General features: G+C 37.7%; 1 protein-coding gene across 1 annotated transcript; it reads left to right on the top strand.

Annotated features, from left to right (window-relative positions):
• Positions 1-1,738: 1,738 nt before the first annotated feature.
• Positions 1,739-20,899, top strand: si:ch211-202p1.5 (uncharacterized protein LOC103909337 homolog). Its single transcript, XM_055232274.1, has 4 exons — positions 1,739-1,906; positions 11,918-12,080; positions 19,708-19,827; positions 20,614-20,899. The coding sequence occupies exons 1-4, from the start codon at positions 1,846-1,848 to the stop codon at positions 20,717-20,719; spliced, it is 450 nt and encodes a 149-aa protein (XP_055088249.1). The 5' UTR covers positions 1,739-1,845; the 3' UTR covers positions 20,720-20,899.
• The last annotated feature ends 1,887 nt before the right edge of the window (positions 20,900-22,786 follow it).

Genomic DNA, 22,786 nt, shown 5'->3' with positions numbered 1-22,786 from the left:
GCCAAACTGAAATATGAGGTGCTGCGAAGTCACTGCAGGCTCCGCTTTAACACATTTACTAAGCTGAGGTTAAGTCAGGCAATAACCTCCAATAGAGATAAAAATCATTAACAACAATTAATGCTGTTCTTATTTGCTGGGGGACAGTCAGGAAAATAAAAGAAAATAAAGTCAGGAAAATAAAAGACTCACATTATTTATTTTTTTTTTTTTAAGCTGCCGGTGTCTGATCCATCATTCAATACCTAACCACATCTGTATCCATGGAAACAAGCAAGTGATGCCACAGGGACAAGTCACAGGTCAGATCTTGTTTTGTTTGGGTTTGTTTTGGTAAATCCAAGATAGATAAGTTTAATCTCACACTGTGGAGCTTTCCAGGCAAAGTGTCTATGGAAACAAGCTGATTGGTTTAATTTACTTTGACTTTTTTTTTCCTTTTTGATTACCTTCTTCATGTGTGACTTTATAAAGCTGGACTAACTCTATATTTTAGTGTGGATTTTACACCTCAGGGCCCTGGTCTCTTGGTACATTTGCAGTGGGAACGTTATGGAATATTTGTATAAAAACTTAATGTGTTGTCTCTCCTATTACACTCATTAAGCCTTGAGCAATAGGGGGATATTTTTTTCCAAAGTAACTGGGGTCAAACAGGTCATTATATCAATCATGTCTCACATTACTGTTCATATAACTTTAAAATAACTTAACTACCACAAAGGTGAAAAGTCTGGTCCAATGTGTCACAGTGGAAACATTATGAAAACAAAGCTCTTGTCAAAATTCACAATAGTTGGTTTCTTGGTTTCTTATGAAGTGCATTTGTTTATTATTTCTTCTTTAGTTTCCAAAGCTGGAGTGAAATCATATTTGCATCACTCTCTCAGACTTCCAGCAAGGCTTAAACTTGTTAAACTAACCAAGTTAAATTCAAGGGTCTTGGTTATCCAACAAAATAATCAAAATAAAGTGTCACTCTGAATTAGCATAGATTATTTATTTACAAAAAAGCACACTTTTTTCCCCTTAAGGCCATTTTTACAGTCGTGTCAAACATCTGTGAGGCTTTGTGAGCGGCCAGAGGGTGTCAAATGACCTGCTGTCACACAAGATGGATGCCAGATCATCATGTTTTTTTTTTTGTTTTTTACGATGACAACACTCTCTCAAACTGCCCCCACAAGCCACTGTATTTCAGAATTTAATTTAGTTTGGAATTTTTCAAAGGTGTATTAACTTTCATTACATTTACACAATAAAATCTGGTTGGTGACTTCAATATGCACAGTGTTTGTTCAAAAAATTCTTATTATCCAAGTGTTTGACATCTCCACTGCTGTCTGTGTCAGATATATCAGTTAAATGCATGTTAAACGTGCAATTGACTTGGAAAATACAATCAACAGACTCCTCGAAATTCCTTGTTCAGAAATCATGAGTGAAGTCCATTGGATTGGATCCTCCTCTGTTTAACCCCCGCCTCCTGTCTCCTCTCTCTCCTCTTTATTCTCTCCATGTGTCACATACAACTCAATGCACGCAGCTCTCCTCTCACACACACTGTTCCCCGCTTAGGCTGGAACTCTGCCCAGCCACCTCTCTGGATACAAGCCCAAAATTAAGCTCTGACTCTGGGCTTCACCTGTGGTCTTCTACCCCCCCTTATCTGGAAGTGTATTGTCTGGAGCCCCTATGGGAGTTTCTATGGAAAAACATGTTTTAGTGTATTAGTGTTGCAGTATTTGGACTATACGGTACTTAATTTCCTCAGAGATTTGAAGAGATTGAACATCAAGGTGTGAGCTAAAGAGGGTTTTGGAGATTTCACACCTGGAGTTGAAAATGGACCTCACTCACTTTTGGGTACTGGGGACAATGCTCGTGTTGATTCATCAGCATCAAGGTAAATTTACACGTTTTATTTTCATTTTGAACAGACTGCTGCACAAGGTGTTTTTATTACTAATCCGCTACATTTGAGATTCCTAAATTCTTAGTTAGGTGAGGTTATAATCCAGACAGGAATACATAACGATATAATTTATGTTTTCTTAATAAATGATGACATATTTCCAACTTCTCTGTTCAATGAACCTATAGAGACCCCTTGAGAAACCCTGGCCAAATGGATTTCATTTCAAATATTTGGCTATATTTAGTGGATTCAGATTACTGAAAGAAAATGCTCAAATCACGTGAATGTGTCAAACAGGCAGAAAGAAGATGGGAGACATTTTGCATTCAGTTGTTTATTTTGTTGTTTGTTAAAATGTGTTTGTGTTAAATGTTGTGATAATTCCTTATTCCACGTTCTTGTGATGTGAGTGCTCAGGAATGTTAATACCATGATGCTGATTCTGTAACGTCCCAGGTATGGCGGACTGGGTGGAGCAGGGCTTATGTGTGCCACTATAGGGTCCTTTTCTGCAACACAAACAATCATATCATTGCATATCAATTTTTTGTAATGCATATTAGAGTTATCTTTCACATTTTGACTATGTCCCTCAGTGCTGAAAATGCATGGTCCCATTACATTTGGTCATGATGTAATTGTGCTCTTGTGTTGTCTGCTTGTTATTTTAGAAATGACATGAGATACCAATAATTTAGGACATTGTGTATCCTCCCTGTGTTACCATGGTTTCTATCTTCTGTCATCATATGCTTAAAATGGGGAATGTAAATGTCCCGTACTGTTCACCTCCAATCATGAGGGGGGTTTTTTTGTTTTTTCTTTCTAAAGGTCCACCACATAACTTTTTTGGTGGAGGGTCTGTTTGTCTTCAGGAAGATGTTATTGCTTTGCTTGGAACGCAAGACAGTGTGGAAATATCAGTTCTTTTGTCAGACAGGAGTGTTTGTTTACCTGTAAGGGAGCTACACCTTATCACACACATGGGATGCAGTCTTGGAAAAGTTTACAACTGAAGACAGAATGAACCTTTACCAAAGAAAAATAAGTACCACAGTATGGTATCTATTTAACATTTAGGCCTATTCTTACTGGGAACTGGCAAGACTCTCCACAGATCTGACCTGTAACCTTGTCTAATAGCCTCACCTGCTCACCTCCATGAAGATACATATATTTAATGCCATACTGTGGAAATGTCCAGACAAAGAAATACCACCTCCTTGAAAACAAGCAGGTGTCATAACCAACATCAGAAATGTTAAACTTATGTTATGGTGTTTCATTTCAAAATAATAAGGGTGCTAAAATTAGTTCACAGGTAGAATCAGTGTCGTGTTGCAGGAGAATGTCTTTCCTTTCCCACATAAATAGACAGTAAGAATAATAGCATAAAACCCCAGACAGTCCAGTACAGTAGTCTTCAAAGCAGCTCCCTGCAGCCGCAGGGCATTAGATCAACAGCCTCGCTAACTGGCTAATGCGCTGGAATCTAGCTCCTCTAGCTGTACATGCTACGTTCTGTCATAAATCCTCTTTTATTTTGATAGGAATTCTTAAACAGTGATGGACATGGTTACGTAAGGATCTGGAGGTAATAATGGTAGCTCTTAATACGCCCAAAGAGAGGCGCACCCAAACACAGAAATCATATGCTTTTATTGAATTGTAAAAGACACAGAAATTTTAAAGATGTACTTTGTAACTTTATGTTGGGAGTCCACAACGTATTAATCTCCATGGAGATGTTATTGCTTTGCCTGTAATGCTCCACAGGACAATAAATGTGTCAATCTAGCATTCGGTTATAGGTGATGTTATTGCTCAGAAAATATTTTGAAAAACATGGTGGTGCCACGAAGACAGATACATTTAATGTCACACTGTGGAACATTGAAGGCAAACATCCTTATAGAGACATGCAGGTCCTGTGCTCTCCAGAAAAGTGGACCCTTAAATGTCTGTCAACACAGCACTGCACTGGTTACATACAGCTCCACTGACCCTTCAAATGGACAAATCCTCTGCCCTTTGTATCTGACATCATGGCTGTGCCCGTCTTTTATCGCCCTCTCAGTTTACATGTTATCATCACTCACCACATATTAGCACTGTCAAGCTGTTGATGTTATGGACTTTTACATAGACAAGCCAAAGCTGAAATAATAATGGTCTCGCAGTGACATAAGAAGGGCTGAGTTTCTAATGCATATTTTCATTCATTTTGATGAAGTAAATGCATGATTTATATGTTTGGTGCTTGACATCATCGACCATGAACAATGTAACCTCCCCATCTTAGTGTGTTTGGCTGTAAATTAATAATTTAAAAAAGGATTTTGTCTCTGGAAAATCCAAAAGATGAAAATGAAAACATATTGGATGTATAGAATTTTACATACAGTATACCATGGTGCTGTTTTATTGCTCTGTAAAAGTGGTGGCAATGTGCAGTGGAATGCCCTTGAAAAACAAGACAACATGACAATCTATAATTTGAAGTATATGCAAGAACAAAACTATCCTCCTGTGTTAGTGAAACAGTTGGCCTAACTTAAACATGACAATAAAACTACAGGGTCTAATTACATGTTCCAAAAACTGATCATGTTTTGCCAAAGGACATGATATATATATAGCACATGACTTTGAAAAACCAACATACAGTCTACTGAGAAGAAAGTGTACATCACATCATTCACCCCAAACACCACACCATGAGCCATGTGAGACACCATCAGCTGATTATTTCTATGGCAATGGGCTTCAAGTGGACAGAGCCCTGTGAACATATACTGTTTTCCCAACTCCCTGCACTTTTACAGTCACCACGGACTGTGTAGGTTTTGCTTCAGACAATCCAGCTCACCATCACTGACTATGGGGAATGAATGAATGAATGAGTATCTTGTGAATCCCAACACAAATGTCAGGTATTGCTATTAATAATGTTAAAGTTACTGGGATAGACTCAGTTGACTACAGCCAATGAGAATAAGAGATGCCACAGGACAAAAATTGGAACTGTTTTTCTGAGTTGCATTTGTCTTGTTCAGATTCGCAGCAGTCCAGATTACCCATGATCCTCTGGTGGACTCAGATATTGGAAACCTGTGGAGCCGCTCAGACTGGCTCATAACAGTGGCAGATTACAGTGAGTGGGCCCAGGTCAAGTCCAGTCCATGTTTGTGGAGCCAGAGTCAAGACCAACAAGCAGAGCTAGAGACACATTAGCATACATACCTGATGTAGAGAGAGAGAGAGGGAGGGGGATTTAGGGAGAATAACATCTATTAAATGCATTTACAGCAGAGAGGAATTGAGGAAAAGGTCTCAGAATGTGGATTTACAAAGGAATGGGAGTAGCTGAAGTGAAGTAGGTTACATGTCCTCAGGATGGGTGCACTTCAGAACAAGAATGTCGTGTGTAGATTTGATTTCCAGATTGCGCGGACCCTTTCTGGTGTCTGCATGTTCTCTCTGTGTTTAGGTGTGTTTTCTTGTGTTGCTTCAACTTTCAACCAAAAATATTACTTTTTTTTTTTAACTAAACCTGTCAAAGAACCTAAATAAAGATCTGGGCATTGTTTACAGTCTCACAACTCAACCGTCCATTTGTCCTGACAGATTGCCCAGACACACAGTTCGAAGAATGGATCAAACACAGAGAAAGTTTAGAGGAATAATCCAGGGTGTTTGTGAATTAGGCCAATGTTATTTTTGTTGAAACAATTTTTGGTGTGAAGTATGCTGAGTAAGGACTGGTAGTGTGGGTTGGCAAAAGGCTGCTGGTTTAACTATAATCGTGTCAACAATGAGCTTTACCTGGTGTGAAGGAAGTCTGGCTCAAATCCCAAAATAGCTTATTTATGAGAAGTGATTATACAGGCAATGCATAATGTATTTATAAAACAGAAAACAAAATTAATGTTTGCTATATAATAAAAGAAAAACATCTATGCTGCAAACTGGACTGAGTGAAGGCATTTCGCTGCTCATCCAACATTTGTTATATAGGCTATTTATGAAAACAAATATTAAAGCAACAGTGTGTAACTTTCTGGATGTTGCATGTCACCTGATTGACTCCATGGAAATAAAAAAATTAAAGATAAAACCACTTTGAAACATTCTCTATGGAGATAAATCAGAGTTATGCCATACTGCGGAGTATTAATGTCAAAGGAATCACCATGGAGAAAAGTTTTTGAGCTGAAAAGTTACATGGTGGGACTTTAAAGGCTTTTATTTTGTTTCACTCACTGTCAAAACAAAGTGAATTAGCCAAGCAGCAGTTATAGTAAGCCAGTGGCTGTAGCAAAGTAAAATGACTGCAGTTCCGCAGTTTAAAAGTTTCCCCTAATGTCTGCCACTAAACCCATAATAATTTGATAATTTGATGTGGTTTTTGCTGGACCAAAGAAAATACTGTTATGCTAGTGGTCTCTATTTGAATTTAATGAAGTCAAAGGCCTTGTTCTGTTTGTTTTAGTAAGTGTTCTATTCATGATTAATGCGGCAACTGCTGCAAAGTGTTTCATAAACCACGAATGGCATTTTATTATAGCCAGGTTTATAATCATTGTTCCATTTAGTTTAAGATCCCATTATTTTATATACTTTAGTGGACCCTTGGTGATATTCGTGCATTAACACATTATTAACACATTATCGGTGGAGACTGTTTCAAAGCAAAATCTAAGTTTAATGAGATTTCAAAAGTTCCTCTTTATTGAGTTACTGCTCAGAACTTCATGTACTAGGCCTGTGAAATATTAGCACTACACAGGGCTTTCTCTATAGTTCCTGGGTTTTGAATGTGAAGGCTCAAAAATATGCAAAAGTATATAAAGAGATGTTTTTGTTATAGGCCTAATGCAAAAAACGCAGAATGCAAAGACATATAGATGGCATTCAAAGGGGGCACTATGTAATTTTTCTGGTGGAGGGTGCATCACTTGCTTGTGTCTGTGGAGATGTTATTGCTTTACCTGTAATGATCGGCAGTATGTCAGTTAACTATGTCCATGGTGAAGCAGGTGAAGCCAGTGATTTGTCAGATCTGTAGAGAGAAGCAAGTCTGCTCGTAATGAGAACGCATATTTTTACAGATTTACATAACTTTTTTTAAGAAATCAAAGCACCTGTTACTGAATAAATGCGAGATCAGTATAAGGCCATACTGTGGAGCATTACGGCAAAGAAATGGCATTTCTACGGAGACGGGCGGGTGATGGGTCCGCTACATAAATTGCAGACTTAAGACTACATGCATGGTTTGTGATGAACACATAAAGGACGTTCATATAAGATATTTGCTACATATATTCAAAAAGGTCTCAATACAATACCTAGGTCTGTACATTAATTAAAAACACATTTCCCTAATAGTGTGTTTGTCAATAACAATATGTCCCAGTTGAGTTTCCTGTTCTAAGCCTTGTCTAATTCAGCCATATATTAGAACTACAGAGTGAAAACCAATTTTAAAGGCTTATATTTTACCATTTTGAAAGCAACTGTTAATTAAAGGACATAAGTAAAGCAAATTAAGCTTTTATAGCCCCTCGACAGTTTGAGTTACATTTCAGTTGATTCATGCATGTTTGAGTAATCCATAGTCCTGAATTCATGACTTGAGTGCTAACAAAATGTCTTTTTAAACCTAACCCCTATCTCCGCCCACTGCTCTATAGCCTGCCCTACATACTTCTAATTATTCAAAAGTATAGATTCTAGGTCATACAAACAGGTAAAAAACTATATATACTTCATATAAGAAATAACAATTGATGTCTTGTTATGGTGAAATTACAGAGTGAGGGGGTGCAGCCTCATTCTGCAGTTTTTAAGCCAGTGGACCTGTTTCTATTATTCAGCTGCTTTAGGTCAATGTTGTGGTTTGCAATGAACAACATGGCAACCAGCACCATGTACAAACCTATAACAGAATAGGTTATCATTAGATCATTAGATTAGATGTTAGTCTGCCACTATTTGTCTCAACTAAGCAGGAATTAAGTATCTGACAATTCCTAGATTAACATTGCACTGTTTAATTCCTTTTGCTGTTCAGGAGGTTATCAGCCATGTTCTACAGAGCCACGGGCAATGACGTTTTTATGAACAGAGATGAGAGACTGCAGACAAGCTAGTTATCCACTTTAGGCCAGATTTACACCAACATGTTGGAGGTCTGAGCTCAGACCAGAGACAGGAGAAGCTCCAGGAGGCTGATCCTGGTTCATGTTTGTGCGACTCTTTGGAAGGATGTGAGTAATTAAATCAAGGGATTGTGTCCTTGGGCAAGACACTCCACCCACCTTATGGATATGTTGTGTGAGAGTCAGATTGAAGGGAGTAAATGATTTTCATGAAGTCCGGGAAAAGTGCATGAAACAATTAATTAAGAGATATCAGCAATATAATAAATGCCAGAGTGATGAAGACAGTCCACAGTCCACTTAAATGAATAGCTTTATCTGATTGGCTGACTGCAACTCACATGAGGTATGGGAAATGCAGTTTTCCATCTATAAAACGTCTTCATCTGTTTCTGCTCAGGTGTGCTAAAACCCACACTATAAGAGTACATAAGCAATATGGTATCTGGAGAGCTAAGAGCAAGCCTGTTCAGCAAATGAGGAAAATAATAATTTAAAAAAATCTATTTTCTGGACACAATATGAGAAAAAACTTTTTAAAGCACACAATATATAAGTATATACTGTGGCTTTAAGACCTCTGGGAACAGATCCAAAAAAACTGAGCCTGAAAAAGCATTGGACTGTCCCTTACTAGTATGAAACATGGAAGATTTACATGTCTTCCATTGCTTTGTGCCTCATACAGAATCATAATAGGGAGTAATAGAGTCAGACAAGTCATGGCCTGGTTTGTTTAGCTAACCTGCTCCTATAGCCTGTGTGACCACTGCTCAGGATATTGATGGAGAGCTGAGCCATCTCTGCTGTTCTCACAAAGGCACTGGTGAGCACTGATAAGCCGCGCGTCATCTCTGTGTCCAATGGATTAAGAGCAGAATGTCTCAGGGCATTTTTCATTGGACAGGTACAAATATGACTCAGTGAGGGGGGAATTGTTTGTTTAGTTATTAAGAGATGGGTACATTACAGGAAATGACTTTACCTGCAGAATTATCTTCAGTCATGTTACATTAAGCTGCTTTGATTTTTGGATTGTTTATTTTAATAAGATGTCTGTGTCATTCTGCAGTCATCCATTCTTTAGTTCAGAAGCGGCTTGGATGAGCAGCGAAACGTCTTCACTCCTACAACTTTTTGTCTTTTTGGCTTGCTATTTATTTTAAGACGGTCATCTTTTAATATTATGGCTGATCTGTCACCAGCTCCTCCTCTATTTGATATCTCCTGTATCTATTTCGTATCTATCTAAAAGCTGTAATATGTTGTTCACAGTTTACTTGATAACTCTCTCTTACCTCAGATTAGCAGTGTTTAGTGCTTCAGCTGTTGATTCAGTCATTTGAGTGGTTCCTATTTGTCTTGTTTCAACTATTTATACTGATGTAATTTGCCATGTTTGTTTTGACACAAGGCAGACTATGCATTTCTTTGATTGTTTAATACTGAATCCATTATCTTTTTTAATCAGTCTTCTCTGGCTTTGCAGGTGAACTGAAGTTAGTGACCTGTGTCAACCCTAAAACTATTTGCCAGTCCATTGCTGAAGAGAGAAAAAGTGAATTTAAAGGTGAACTATGTAACTTTTGTGATGGAGGATCTGCCACCTGCTTGTCTCTATGAACATATTTTTACTTTCCCTTAATGCTCCACACTATGGCATTGAACTTATCCATTTAGAATTGAATCAATTACAGCTATTTGCCTTGCCTTGGGGTCTCACCTGTTTTTAAGTTTAATGCCATACTATGGAACATTCTATGCCAAGATATGGAGACGAGCATAGTGGCAAACCACCCAGTGCACCTTTAAAACTGTATCTATAAATTGATAAAGTTCTTGGCTAAATTCCCACATTTGGTAATTTGGTAAATGGTAATTACGTTTTTATTAGTTTTCATTTCCCAACTAAAACCATGCATGTTTGTGTGTTCTGCTAACCCCCACATCTGAACCCTCCCTCAGTCCATCAGTCTGTCCACTCCTCATTGTGTTGAGGTTAGTCTGGGTTTGGACTGACAGCAGAGCTCCACTGAAATCCTGCTAAGTCTTTATAGAGTGGGAAGTGTCTGTCATCTGTGGAGTAAACAGGAGCTCAGAGACATGGTGTCCACTCATGCACATACCACATCTGTGATACAGCTGATTCTTATATACACTCTATTACTGCAAAAAAAATGTTCTTAAGGGCACTCTACCTTACCAATGATGTTGAAGTCTTTGTACTTCACTGGGCAACTTTTTGTCTCATCTTAGGACACACGCAAAAATGTATCTTTTTAAGCTTTTTACCATGCTGTAACATTGTTCACCCTTGCATTTCACTTTCACATGAAATAAAAGTCCTTTGTCCCTGAGCCTCAGAAAAAGAAAATATTCCTTTTGAATTTTCCCAGGTTTGTTGCATCACAGGGAGAAACCCTGCACACTTTTTAAGTCCATAAAATTATCACTCATTCAAAGCATTTCTGCCATCAAATTGCGTTCATTACAACTCCGTGCTTGCATTTGCATGCTGGGGCATGTCGATTATCAGCTAGTTAAATGTTTTCCCCATGGTAATTCCCTCTGCTCTGTGGTTCTTTAATTAGCCATTATTTTAAGTTGTAAAACATGAGATGCCAGAGCAAAGGTACTCAAGAGTATGTTTAAGGGCCAAAGACAATATAATGTAATGTATACTTGTCCTTTAAGTGTATTTATTCCACCATTATTTGAGGAGCAGTAATTCTAGTGCATTAAGTACTACTAATATTGGAAAAGGTAATTCAATATTGCTTCATGATGACCACTGAGGGTGTCTGGCAGTTGAAACATCTGGATTTGAAAAGCTACGTCCACGTGACTACCTTGAAACATTTTCTACCATTGCTTTCATGTTCTCTTTTATAGCCCATGCAAATTCTCATGGTTATCTGACTTTATTCTATAAAAGTCAGACTAATACAGCTTTGATGGAAGCTAAGTGCGCCAGAAAAAAATGTGATGCATGCAGGTATATATTTTCTACAGCACAAGAGAAGATAAATTCCAAATCAAGTTGAATGTTATTTGTAGTATTTCAGTGAGGCACATATCCTCAACACAAGCTGCTACATTTAGTGAGATTTTATGCTGCATGTAGTGATTTTTCATGGCGAAAACTTGTGCACGTGAGCTTATCATACCCATAGAATTAGCCCTGTCCGTGTAAGGGTATGGGAGCAGGACAATATGTGGTAAGTCCCTTTGTAACCTCTTCTGTCAAGTGGGCTTAGACCTGGATCAAAGCTAGATCACGACTTACAGTACGCTTGTGTGTAAAGTCATGGGAAAATCTGTTCAATTTATAAACGAGCTACATTTCCAGGTTTAAATAACTGTTGACGTACATGCTTTTTCCCTGGCACAAAGCTCTCTGGGTTGTGGTGGACAAGTTCTTGAGGTTTGAATGCTGTGAACTGGTCTCTGGACTCTGTTTTTTGGTTCTGTGGTCTTTACACAGCAGTGAATCACAGCTGAGGTTTGGACTAGTCTTTGTCACCTATAAATCAAGTGACACGATTTTAAACCATGCATTCTATGAGGAGATAAATCAAATGAATGCTTCATAATTCACATGAGTACAATTCTCTGGCTAACCTTGCAGCAGAAGGGTCTCGGATTAGATTTTCAGAGCAACTAGATCTATGTGAATTCTGCCAAAAATGTTTGTGCCAAGAGCGAGATTCGAACCACCAACTTTTGGATCAGAGAACGAGCCATTTACCAACTGAACCACACCAAAAGACAAACCAATACCTACCATTGACCATTAAGTAACACCATGTTAATTGCCTATTCTCTAAATTTCCAGGTGAAAGTAGCTCCACAGCAGGCCCCAGCACAGAGGAGGGCCCCCCGACGCAGCTCCGCCACACGGCCCACCATCGAGAGAAACGCTGCTCGTGTGAGAATCAGAAAGACAAAGAATGTATTTTCTTCTGCCACATCGGCATCGTCTGGGTCAACACTCCAAGGTGAGGTTAAAAACTATTTCCATATTATCAAACACAACTACGACTGATGTTTTCAACGCAACCAGACCCTCCCCGTTACAGGCTGTGCAGAGTATTGGATTAACATAGGGCCTCAGATGGATAGAACTGGTTGTACTGCTGAAGACTGAGGAATCCACACGTTTCAGCTGATTTTTAAAGTATTTGGCCAGTGGTAAAAACATAAACTGGACAAAGATCACGGTATAGAAAGAGCATATTTTTCCATATCAGATCTAAAAACAGAACACAGGTCCAAATATATGTTATGGTAGGTTGGGAGTAAAACAGAATTATACATTGACTTTTTTTTTCTGATGGCATAGTATTGCATGGACTGAATGGAGTGTAAAGAGTCTAATGTCTGAGTGACAGGAGGCTGGAGGTTGGTGATCAGCTAGTATAAAGATTTCCAGTTGCTTGTGGCTTTGAGGAATGTTCTTTACTTCCAGATTTTGTGATTGCATTGTAGTCTATGAGGTTTTGAAACTAATGTTCAATAGTTTAAAGCATGTGTGTCTAACTCGAGGCTAAATGTGGCCCACCAGGTCATTTTATGTGGCCCGTGACATAGTAAATTAAAAGGTATGACTTAAAGGTCTTAAAGTGTCAGTTTATCAGGAGATACACAGTTACACAGCCATTTTTTCACATCTATGCAAATCCATATGCAATATTTTAACTTGAATAAGTAATAAATATAGAAACTTTTAATTAACAAGATTAAAAAGTAGTTGCATTTATTGTTGATGTGAAAATGAGTTTGACACCCCTGGTTTAAAGAGTTGTGAATGTGCTTATGGATAAGAGAAGTGATAATAAAAAGTGAAATTTTAGAATGTATTTGTTGGTATGTCCAAGCTTAAATAATTTTGACTGATTTACATACCTGATTTTTGTAAGCAAAGAACTGCCAGTGCTCAATATAATTTTACAGGGGTTGTGAGTCAGTATCCTCTTTCCAAAACAGAATGGAAAGTTTGAAGGAAGAGTATCTGGCTTAAACAAAACAAATTACTGTGCACATTAGAGCACAGCATCCTAAGAGACTGCTAACTGGATTTGAGACCGTAGAACACACTTGATGCAGGAAAAATAACCCCAGTAAGCCTAGTTTTGTTGGTTTTGTGCTAATCGCTGCTTTCATTGGTGTAATTTAGGCCCTAGCTCAGACATCTTTAACTGTTTCCTTCCCTCAGCGAGTGTTAAAAGTTATGATCCCACAGTAGTGCCATTTCCTCACCAGTTAGAGGAAGGCTACAGCTTACATAAAATTTGGTTTACACACTGCACTGTGACAGATTTCATCAATCTTTTAGAATCCCAGGCAGAATATATTTCGACAATCTGTAAAAATGTGTTTAAACCTTCTACAGTTATTATCAATGACACGCAACTGATGATTTTCATGCTGCCAAGTTTTATCCAAGAATTAGAGAAGAAATATTTTTACTTTTACAGATTGAATTTCAACCAGACTCAGACAAGTGAGAGTGAATTATTAGATTGGATTAGCTTGCGAGTGTGTTAGTTATACAAAGAAAGGAAAGTAGAAATGATGGTGGTGAAGAGGAGGAGATGGTTGGTTGGTTGCTGAGGGGTAGATAGCAGTGAGGTCATGTATAGCTGTAACAATAGAAAAGAGGAGGGGAGAGTGAGTGTGTTTGTATGAATGACCCTGATTATGCATGATTGGTTGAGATCACTCTCATTTTTTGGTTTTGGGGGGATATTTACTTTAAGTCAGTATGTAAATTTTTGGCACAAAAATAGACTAAGATAGAAGTAAAAGTTTTTGTTTTTTTGTTTTTTTTTATAGTACTGAAAAACCACAAAAAACATGCGTCCTAACTCTGAGTGGGCTTTCATCTCAGTACACCTGATCTTTATTTGGCCGGGAGTAGGACCTCCTACTGCTTGTTTCCATGGAAATGTTGTTCCTGTGCCTATAATATTCTACAAAACCTTCTACCTTCATGGAGAATGCTCCGAAGTATGGTTTTAACTATCTATTTCCATGGACTCATGCTGTGGATTTTCCACATCCAGAAAGTTACATACCATCACTTTAACTAGAGTGGAGCGGTTCATATAATGTAGAAAATCCATAAAACATGCAGAGCAATGAATCATACATACACGCTTTGATTTTGTGTCAGGGCCAGCAGGGTCACTGCATAGCTGGAGGCCTACTGCTGACTACATGACTTGGTGTGAAAGGGTAGGGCAAGTTTGTTTGTTTTTTTAGCACAGTTTGTATGCAAAATAATTTTACAGAACAAGAAGGGTGCAATAAATCACAGTCAATAGTCAATGAAACATAAATTAACATAATAGAATTATTTTGAAAATAGAGGGCAGATCAGTGCTTTCAGTCATATGTAAAATCTGGAGACAGACTACACAAATAAAAGAACTCCAGTGAAACAGCCCCTATGCATTCTGCGAAAATAAAAACTTGGTACGATTTGCAATTAAAATGTTGCATAATGCATATTTGAATAGCATTTTTGGAGTATTTCAGATACTACTGCCCCTTTTCACTGTTGGCAGTAATTAAGTTAATTTAGTCTCATGAGCAGAAGCGATGAGTGAGTGCTCAGATGTGGGGGTTATAATTGTAAAGCACCAAGCGTCTAACGAACTGTAATTTACACTGTCTTTATCCTGGACTATTCCCAAATCCACACTTTTAATACATTAACAGGAACTAAAGGGTAAAACCACAAGCATTTCAGAGCTGTGTGGTCACTGTCTGATTGGCCTGTTGCCAGTTAGGGGATAAATACATGTAATTAGGCAAAACTACACAAACAGAAATATCTCACCTTAAAAATAGATGCATTTGGGGTTTTACTATCTTCAGTGTTACCTAATGACACAATTGCCACTTGAAATATATCATTCAGTGTAATTATCTGACGGGAATAGCTTTCTTTAAATTGTTAGTTTAGTCTAAAAATAAATGGACATAAATGTACTTAAAAAGTGTTGAGTGGAAGTGGTCGTTGTGAGCATCCGCCACATTGAATGTCGCAGCGATTTGAGCTAAAAATACTTGATAAGTGTTGATGGTGAAGGATGTAAATGTGAATGTAGACACTGAAATAGAATTGGGATTTTTGATTACACTTATAAAGACAGTGAATGTTTTGGTAAAGACACTTTGGGATTACAGGAAGAGAAATGCATGTTTCTGTCCATGTCTGGGTGGGTTTCCTGTAGAGATCGACCGATATGGATTTTTTAAATTGTCAATGCCGATACCAATTGTTTAGAATACCACTGATGGCCGATAAGCTCTGCCGATATTTTGGGGCCAATATGTAGGGCTGCTTTTGAATTTTTGAATATTTTTTTTATTGACTACAGACTCCCCCAAAACCTATAAGAGAGCTCTAAACTAGGAAGTACGAGTACAGAAGGTTTCTGCACTAGCTCCTGTTGCTCAGAGAATAGACTTTAAAGCAGCTCTGCTTGTGAACAAGTCTCTCCATGGACCAGCACCAAAGTACATCTCCAACATGTTATGTGAACCATCTCACACTCTGAAAACTTCAGGGACCGGACTCCTGCTGGTGCCCAGAGGTTTATACAGATAAAATCTGGAACAATCTTTCTGAAGATGTGAGACAGGCCTCTACTTTGACAATGTTTAAATCCAGGCTCAAAACAGTTTTATTTAGCTGTGCATATGACTGAAAGGTTTTTATGCTGCACTTTTCTTCTTTAATGCAAATTTTATGATGATTATTTGTGATTATTTATGTTTTGATTTGTCGTATTGTGATTGTAATTTCGTTCTTATTCTGTAAAGCACTTTGAATTACTTTGTGTACAAATTGTACTATACAAAAAAAATGGCCTTGCCTTGCCTCTGGCTGACAGCTGATAAAAAGTCCAAATATTGGCCCGATATTGATTTATCTGCCCATCTCTCGTTACCTCTTGGTGCACTCTGGTTTCATCAACCTAAAATAATAGGAACAGGTTTATTGACTTCCTGTTTAAATCTCCAGAACTGATAGGAACCACCTCTTTATAGTCTCATTTCACTGTATCAAGCAACAGGTTTTCATTTGCATGCTTTTATTGTTGAACTATGTGCATTTTTAACCCTACATGTATCACACAGTTATTATTTTTTTAATATAATAAGTACAGAGAAGTAGGTGAAGATATAGGTTGTTGGTGCAAACAGACATTTTCCTTGCACGTGCCTTGAATGCAGTTTACGTAAACATGCACAAATCAAAATACAACTTTGAGTAAGATGTGAGAACACTGATCTAACATGGTTAAAGCTCATAAAAGCAGAGCTACATTTGACTACAACTAGAGTTCTCTTAGGGTCTCAGAGTAGTGACCACCACGGAGAGAGCAGAGCCAACCAACACACCAGGCCGACAATCTCCACTTTCACATCATAAATGAAACAACCACACAAATATTTCAGTTTGTCTTTGTCATTATCTACTGCTTTTATTCTAAATCACTTCAGACCACTTTCAGCAGTAGAAGCCACAGACTATTGTTTCAAATGGGCACGGTGCCTCTTAAAATGTATGTAAATGTGAATCTTTCCACAAAATATTTGCCGTGCAAGCAATTTTGAGAGAAGAAACACGGAAACAATTCTTGAATGTGTAATTCTGGCATATGTTTTTCACAATATACAAAGAGACCAGTGTTTATGCTAGCCAGTCAAAACTTGTCAAATAACTCAACCTATCAGACATTGTAATATAGGCCAGACACTATGCTTCAGTGCTGACCTCATCAAGTGAGCACACTTTATTTAAAGTGTCATTTGCAAGATAAACTGTGCCAAAGGTGTCTAGATCGGAAGAGTTTAGTCTGAAGGACTGACCCTGTAAAGATGAGAAAAACAAAGTGATCAGAACGAAGCAGGAGGAGAACGCTGTGGAGATGAAAGAAAAGTTTTATCACCACGCACAGGAGAAATTAGAGCCAGATGGCAGCCATTTTAAAACAGGACCAAAACAGTGCCCAAAGTGTCTGCTGAGTCTACAAAATGATCCTTGACTGAAGCAGTATGCATGGTAAAGGTAAAGACTATAGGATTCTCATGTCTAGATACTACATTTTCTTTAATTTTAGCTTTTATTTTTTACTTCAATTCATATCTGGTGTAGTCCCAACAGATTCCAGTAGAGGGCAATGAACAACATCAAATCGTAATCTTGCTATGCAAGATTACTTTGTTGTTTCTATCAAACTGTAACTTCTCCATCAGTTAAAAGTATTTACTGTGGTCTGTTTTCAAAATGCCATGTGTTAATCTGATGTTTTGCATTTAGCTCAGGGTTGACACCTTTTGTTGTTGTTGTTAATGTAACAGCTTTTTTTTCTGTGACACATGGTTGCTATGCCGACAAGTTTATGTCAAGGTTCCATCAGTTACTGGTCAGTTTGGAGACTGGCTCTGCTGAGTTGAGACAGCTGTTGTTTAGGTGTTATTTTGACATTATGGTCTACAATAGCCCTTGTGTTCAGAAAAAAAAATGAAGAAACAAGAAGAAATTCAGTTATGTTTAGTGTATGACTCCATCTGTCCCCTTTCCTCCATGAAATCCTGGCTGCGTGAGCCCTCGCTGATGATTGGAGGACTTTTTCCCTGCCTGTCCAGTCCTGTGTCTCGCCTGCAGCCGCCTTCCCTGGTTAAGGAGATTCAGCAGACCTGCTCTGGTCTGCTGACCTCTGTGGGCAGTATACCCTTCTGTATGTGTCTTATTTAGTTTGTTAGTGACTTGTTGGTCCTTGTGCCTAACTTTGTGTGTGAGACACTAGTTTAGTTTAGTTTTTGTGTCTCTTTTTTATTTTGTCACTCGATTTTTAGTAGGCCTAGGTTTTCCAAGACACAAAAGTTGTTATTTGTTAGACTTGTTATTTTTGCTTTCTTAGTTTAGGCTCTTTTGGTTTAAACATTTACGTAGATATTTTAGTCCACTTTTGTGACTTTGCCTTTTACAACCCAGTACATTGAATTACTTCTTTATTTTACCATTTTTCCATTTTACTTTTTGTTATGCCCCTGACCCTAGACACGGTGGGTCGTAACACAGACTCTTAGCTTATAGGCTCTCAGTGACACTAACATATGAATGCTTGAGTGTGGTGGTGGTGGTTGGAGACGTGGTGGGCGTATTAGCTGTCATGGAGAGTTGCTGCTTTTAAAACACGTTTGAACATAGCATTTTTCCAACAGCGCAGTGGTCAGAGGCAAAATTGGGCTTGATATTGCATGTCTAAAATAAACATACTAAAAGATTCAAATCTGTCAAATATTCAGACAGATTTGAATGTTTCTTTTACTATGAATCATACCTGGACAACTGAGAGTTTACACAGACATCCAAAACAAACCGTTATTGACAAAATCTGCAATTTTTCCAACAACAGAGCAAATCAATAGAGATGCATTAGCCAAAACAATGTTAAAAAGTAAATAAAAGAGCAGTAAAACAATCTGATAAACTGCTGAGCCACTACTGGTTGGCATTTATCATTCATTATAGTGTCTGAATAATTAATGAATCCTAATTTGAGTGTAGCATCTTAAAATCTCAATTGATTTCACATAGACTGATTGAAAAGTCATACAACACCATCCTAAACACAATCCCAAATATGTTTTGTCAGCGTGAGGTCCTTATGTGGGTCAAAGGAGAACATAATTCAGCGTTAGTGATGTGTTTTCAGGCACCTGCTTCAAGAGTCATCTGCTTTTACAGTCGAGTGGTATCTGGCTGCAGACTTTCACCCAGATGACCCTACTCCACACACCTCCACCAGAATGCTCCTTATGTAACTCACCACCACAGACAGTTCTCTAGCAGTAAACAAACGACGGCCGAACAGCCAAAAGAGCATGAAAATCTGTAATTCCCTGGCAGATTTTTTGCTAACGTTACAATATTTATATAACGTGTGTTGTGCCTACTCTTAACTAGACATTGGGCCTACTGCAGTACATTCACAATACATCTGTAGTCTATAAAACATTCACCCCGTTGTACTTGTTGACAGTTAAATTTGTCTTTATCGTCTTTAATACTCAGTTTTCCTGATTGGTCCAGCACTGGACCATGATAAGTAGTCTTCTGGACATGCTTTCTGAAATTGAGATCTGTTGAATGCCATCTGGAGGTCATTTTGATCTGAGAAGACACAATTTACACTGCTCAGGTTATAACTCTATAACTCTTTCGGCTCAGGGCAGTATAAATTCTTGCGTCACAGTTCAGTACCTTCAAACTGAAAATGTCTTCCGGATGGTTGTTGTAATGTCTCAATTTCAAAAAACATTGAAACTGAAAGCGGACTAAAGCATCGCCTGATCACAAGTGTAGTTAAATCTTTTTTTCTGAGTAATCTAAGAAACATGACGGTAAAGGTGCATTCTGATGGATCCTGCATGGTGAGGTTATCTGGATACAGTCCTGCTGCCAGACTCTCTTGGTTTTATGCTTTTGTATTTTCAGTTTCAAGGTTTGCCAGCATGTCGGTTTGCACGATTTAACCTCAAAAGATGCTAGCCACAGGAGGTTGGACAGTTGCACTCACACATTTCTTCTGTCTGTTTTAGCCAAGTGGTTCCGTATGGATTTGGATCAGTTCGTCTGAGAAGGGAGCTGAGCCGCTGCCTCTGCAAACACAAACTGGACTCGGAGTGTGAGAGGTTCTGCTCCATCAGACCCACCACGGAGTAAGTGGTTCAGGACCGTTGCTAATAACAACATATGGGTTTGTTTCACACCTAAGAACTAAACAAAATATCAAACCAGGTATTTCTCTGTCTCACATACACACAGCAACTGCGCTTGTGTTAACTCTGCATTTTACACTGATGTAGAGTTACTTTTAACTCCTGTAGTGTTAAAAACAACACTTCCTGGTGCTGTTAAAATTCTCCACTGGTGTTAAGTGTCACTAAATTGATACTGGTCTAACACTGTAATAGTGAATAGTGAATATTGAAACCTTGTACACAGAGATACAGATAACTATTGTGGCTATAGGTTGAATCATTATAATGCTCTTTACCATCATGAAACATTGATTTAATCCCAAACATATCTACACATATATCGGTTACAGTCCCTTGTGAATGAATGTGATATCAGAAAGCACCGTAACGCCATGGCAACCGTACATGCAGCCATTTTGGAGTGATAACATTTAAAAAGTCATGGCTGGAAAAATTTAGCTTTTGCATGTCTTGCCATATAAATATTTGAAAATTGTTTTAATTACACATTTTAAAACCATCAATCATTAGAAATAACTGATTCATCTGCCTGTCCCCATGGAGAGATAGCAGCATATATATTTACAGAAACACTAAAGGTTTTGTCATACTGAAATGTATCCAGGAACACTTATTTAAAGGTGTACTGTCTCCCATGTGACCATCATCTGTCCTTTGACTTAAGACTAGCTTAATGAACTTGAACAAGCCATATTCTGTTAACATGACTGTCTCCTGTTGCAGAGAGAACATCAGCCTGGGTAAAAGGACAACCTCGTCACACCACAAGGTTCACCGCAATGCATTCTGGGAGAAAAGGAACCGACACGCCCTCAAGCCTCACACCTGAACGCACCTATGTATTTGTCCTTCAAATAGAGGACCTTTGTACAGCCTGTCTGTGTAAATGTAGGAAGATATCTGTAATGTATTCACTACCAAGGACGCTTTATGGAAAAGTAACCATAATATGCTTTTTATAATTGTATTTAAATGTATAGAATCTGCATTTCTATTCTATGATTGTCGTGGTACCCCATATTTGCAAGTGATGAATTATTTCTGGTATCGCATATGTTTTTATACATATAACCTTAAAGTTTGGTACAGCATTGCTCAAACAAAATGCAATTAAAGCTAGCTGACTGATAGTTTGATTATCAATTTTGTGAAATACAATTAAGCCCTATAACTGAACATGTCGCTCTTAATTTCAAAGCGCAAATGTGTGTTTTTCAATAATAAATTCCACAATTAAATGTAAAGTGAAATATATCATTTACATATCACAGTGAGCGCTCAGTCTCAATAAAATTACCTCCAGCATATGTCACACATTAAAGTAATAAACAAATCTATAGTCCTTTATATTCCTCCACACTAAATCTACCTTTTTTTTGTAAATATTGTAGATTCTTCTGGTCAGACCCTATTTATATCTAGCACCTTTCCTTCTGTCATTAAGTGGGTCTATTTAATGGTATTATACTGTATTTCCTGTACAATGCTAATATATAATTGTGGCTTTATAAAATGCAACTTCAAAAACGTATGGTTCTTCCAATAATAGACCTCCCCTAAGCCATTAACTTTATCTTGCAATATTTGAAGATGCACTATGTAACTTTTTAATGTGGGGTCTGCGAAATGTTTATCTCCGTCGTCCTTATCTTGCAGCATCAGAAAAGTTACACAGTGCACGTTTACAATAGTGTTTGTTTTTTGGTAAAGAAAGTAAAAAAAACTGACCATGGTTTATTGTCATTTGTGCCATTTTGAGGTATTAGTTTGGTCTATAATGCAGTATTAAGTAAAATAAAACAACTGTACCCACAACGGAGCAGATATGCACACAAGTTTCACATTTTCTAACAGTTTTGTAACATTTATACACTGTAAAACACACACTTTTTTTGCAGTGAGGTAATATTTTGGTTCTCTTAGATACATATTATTCCTATTCCTCAGTGTTATTTGCAAAGCCACATCACTCAAACAAGGGTCACAACCTCCCAGCGGTACAACGTCCTTCCTCCATTATCTACAGCTCTGACCTAAACTGTGTCCAATCCTCACATTTACTAAGACACATAAATGGGCCCTGACCTCACCGTACGGAGGAGCGGATAGGCGTGACAGAACACAAACACAAACTACCTTTTCCATCAAGTGTGTCATTTGGTGCGTGTGTAACTGCAAAACAACTGTTCATTCATTTTGATTATAACTAAAGTATATTTTTGTATGTCACTGTGAGGGGTACAATGTTTTTGTATTTTTTATTATTCCAGTATTTATGAATGAAGATAATTAACAATAAACAATAAACTATAAACTATTTTACTTGATATTTTGTAGAGTGGTTCTTGAATACACTGCAAATGTCCAAATGAAAAATCACATTCTATAAGCAATTTCCAGTTTTTGACACCAATCCAAAACTCTCCTGCGTCATAAACTAGAAAAGCCAAATTACTGGTACTTAATTATACTTTTTTATCATAACAGAGCTGCGATATCTTTAACAAGACATGGTGGAATATTTATTTTAGGTCTGCATCACAATGCAATGGGATGTGATTGAGGTAATAGTTGTATAAATACTTGCATATTTGCAGTAAAAAGTACAGTTAACTTGAGCAAAAGGTTTTCTGGTTAGTTGTTTTTGGACAATACTGTTAGTAGTTGTAGTTAAAAGTGCTGTACCCAATTTTTACTGTCTTAAATATTCAGATCATCCTAATTTTTCACACTGATGAGTTTATAAGCACTTTTCAATCTTCTACAACTTGCATGCTAAATGTGCATTTCCTGATTATTACACAGTACAAACTCTGCTTATATAGTAAATCTGTATTGTAGTAAGACAAATATTGCTCAATAAGTGATAACAGAAATGCGTTCCTCATACTGCTGC

This window comes from Periophthalmus magnuspinnatus, chromosome 24 (assembly GCF_009829125.3).
Source record: "Periophthalmus magnuspinnatus isolate fPerMag1 chromosome 24, fPerMag1.2.pri, whole genome shotgun sequence".
Classification (NCBI taxonomy): Eukaryota; Metazoa; Chordata; class Actinopteri; order Gobiiformes; family Gobiidae; genus Periophthalmus; species Periophthalmus magnuspinnatus.
This window is presented reverse-complemented; position numbering and strand designations above follow the sequence as displayed.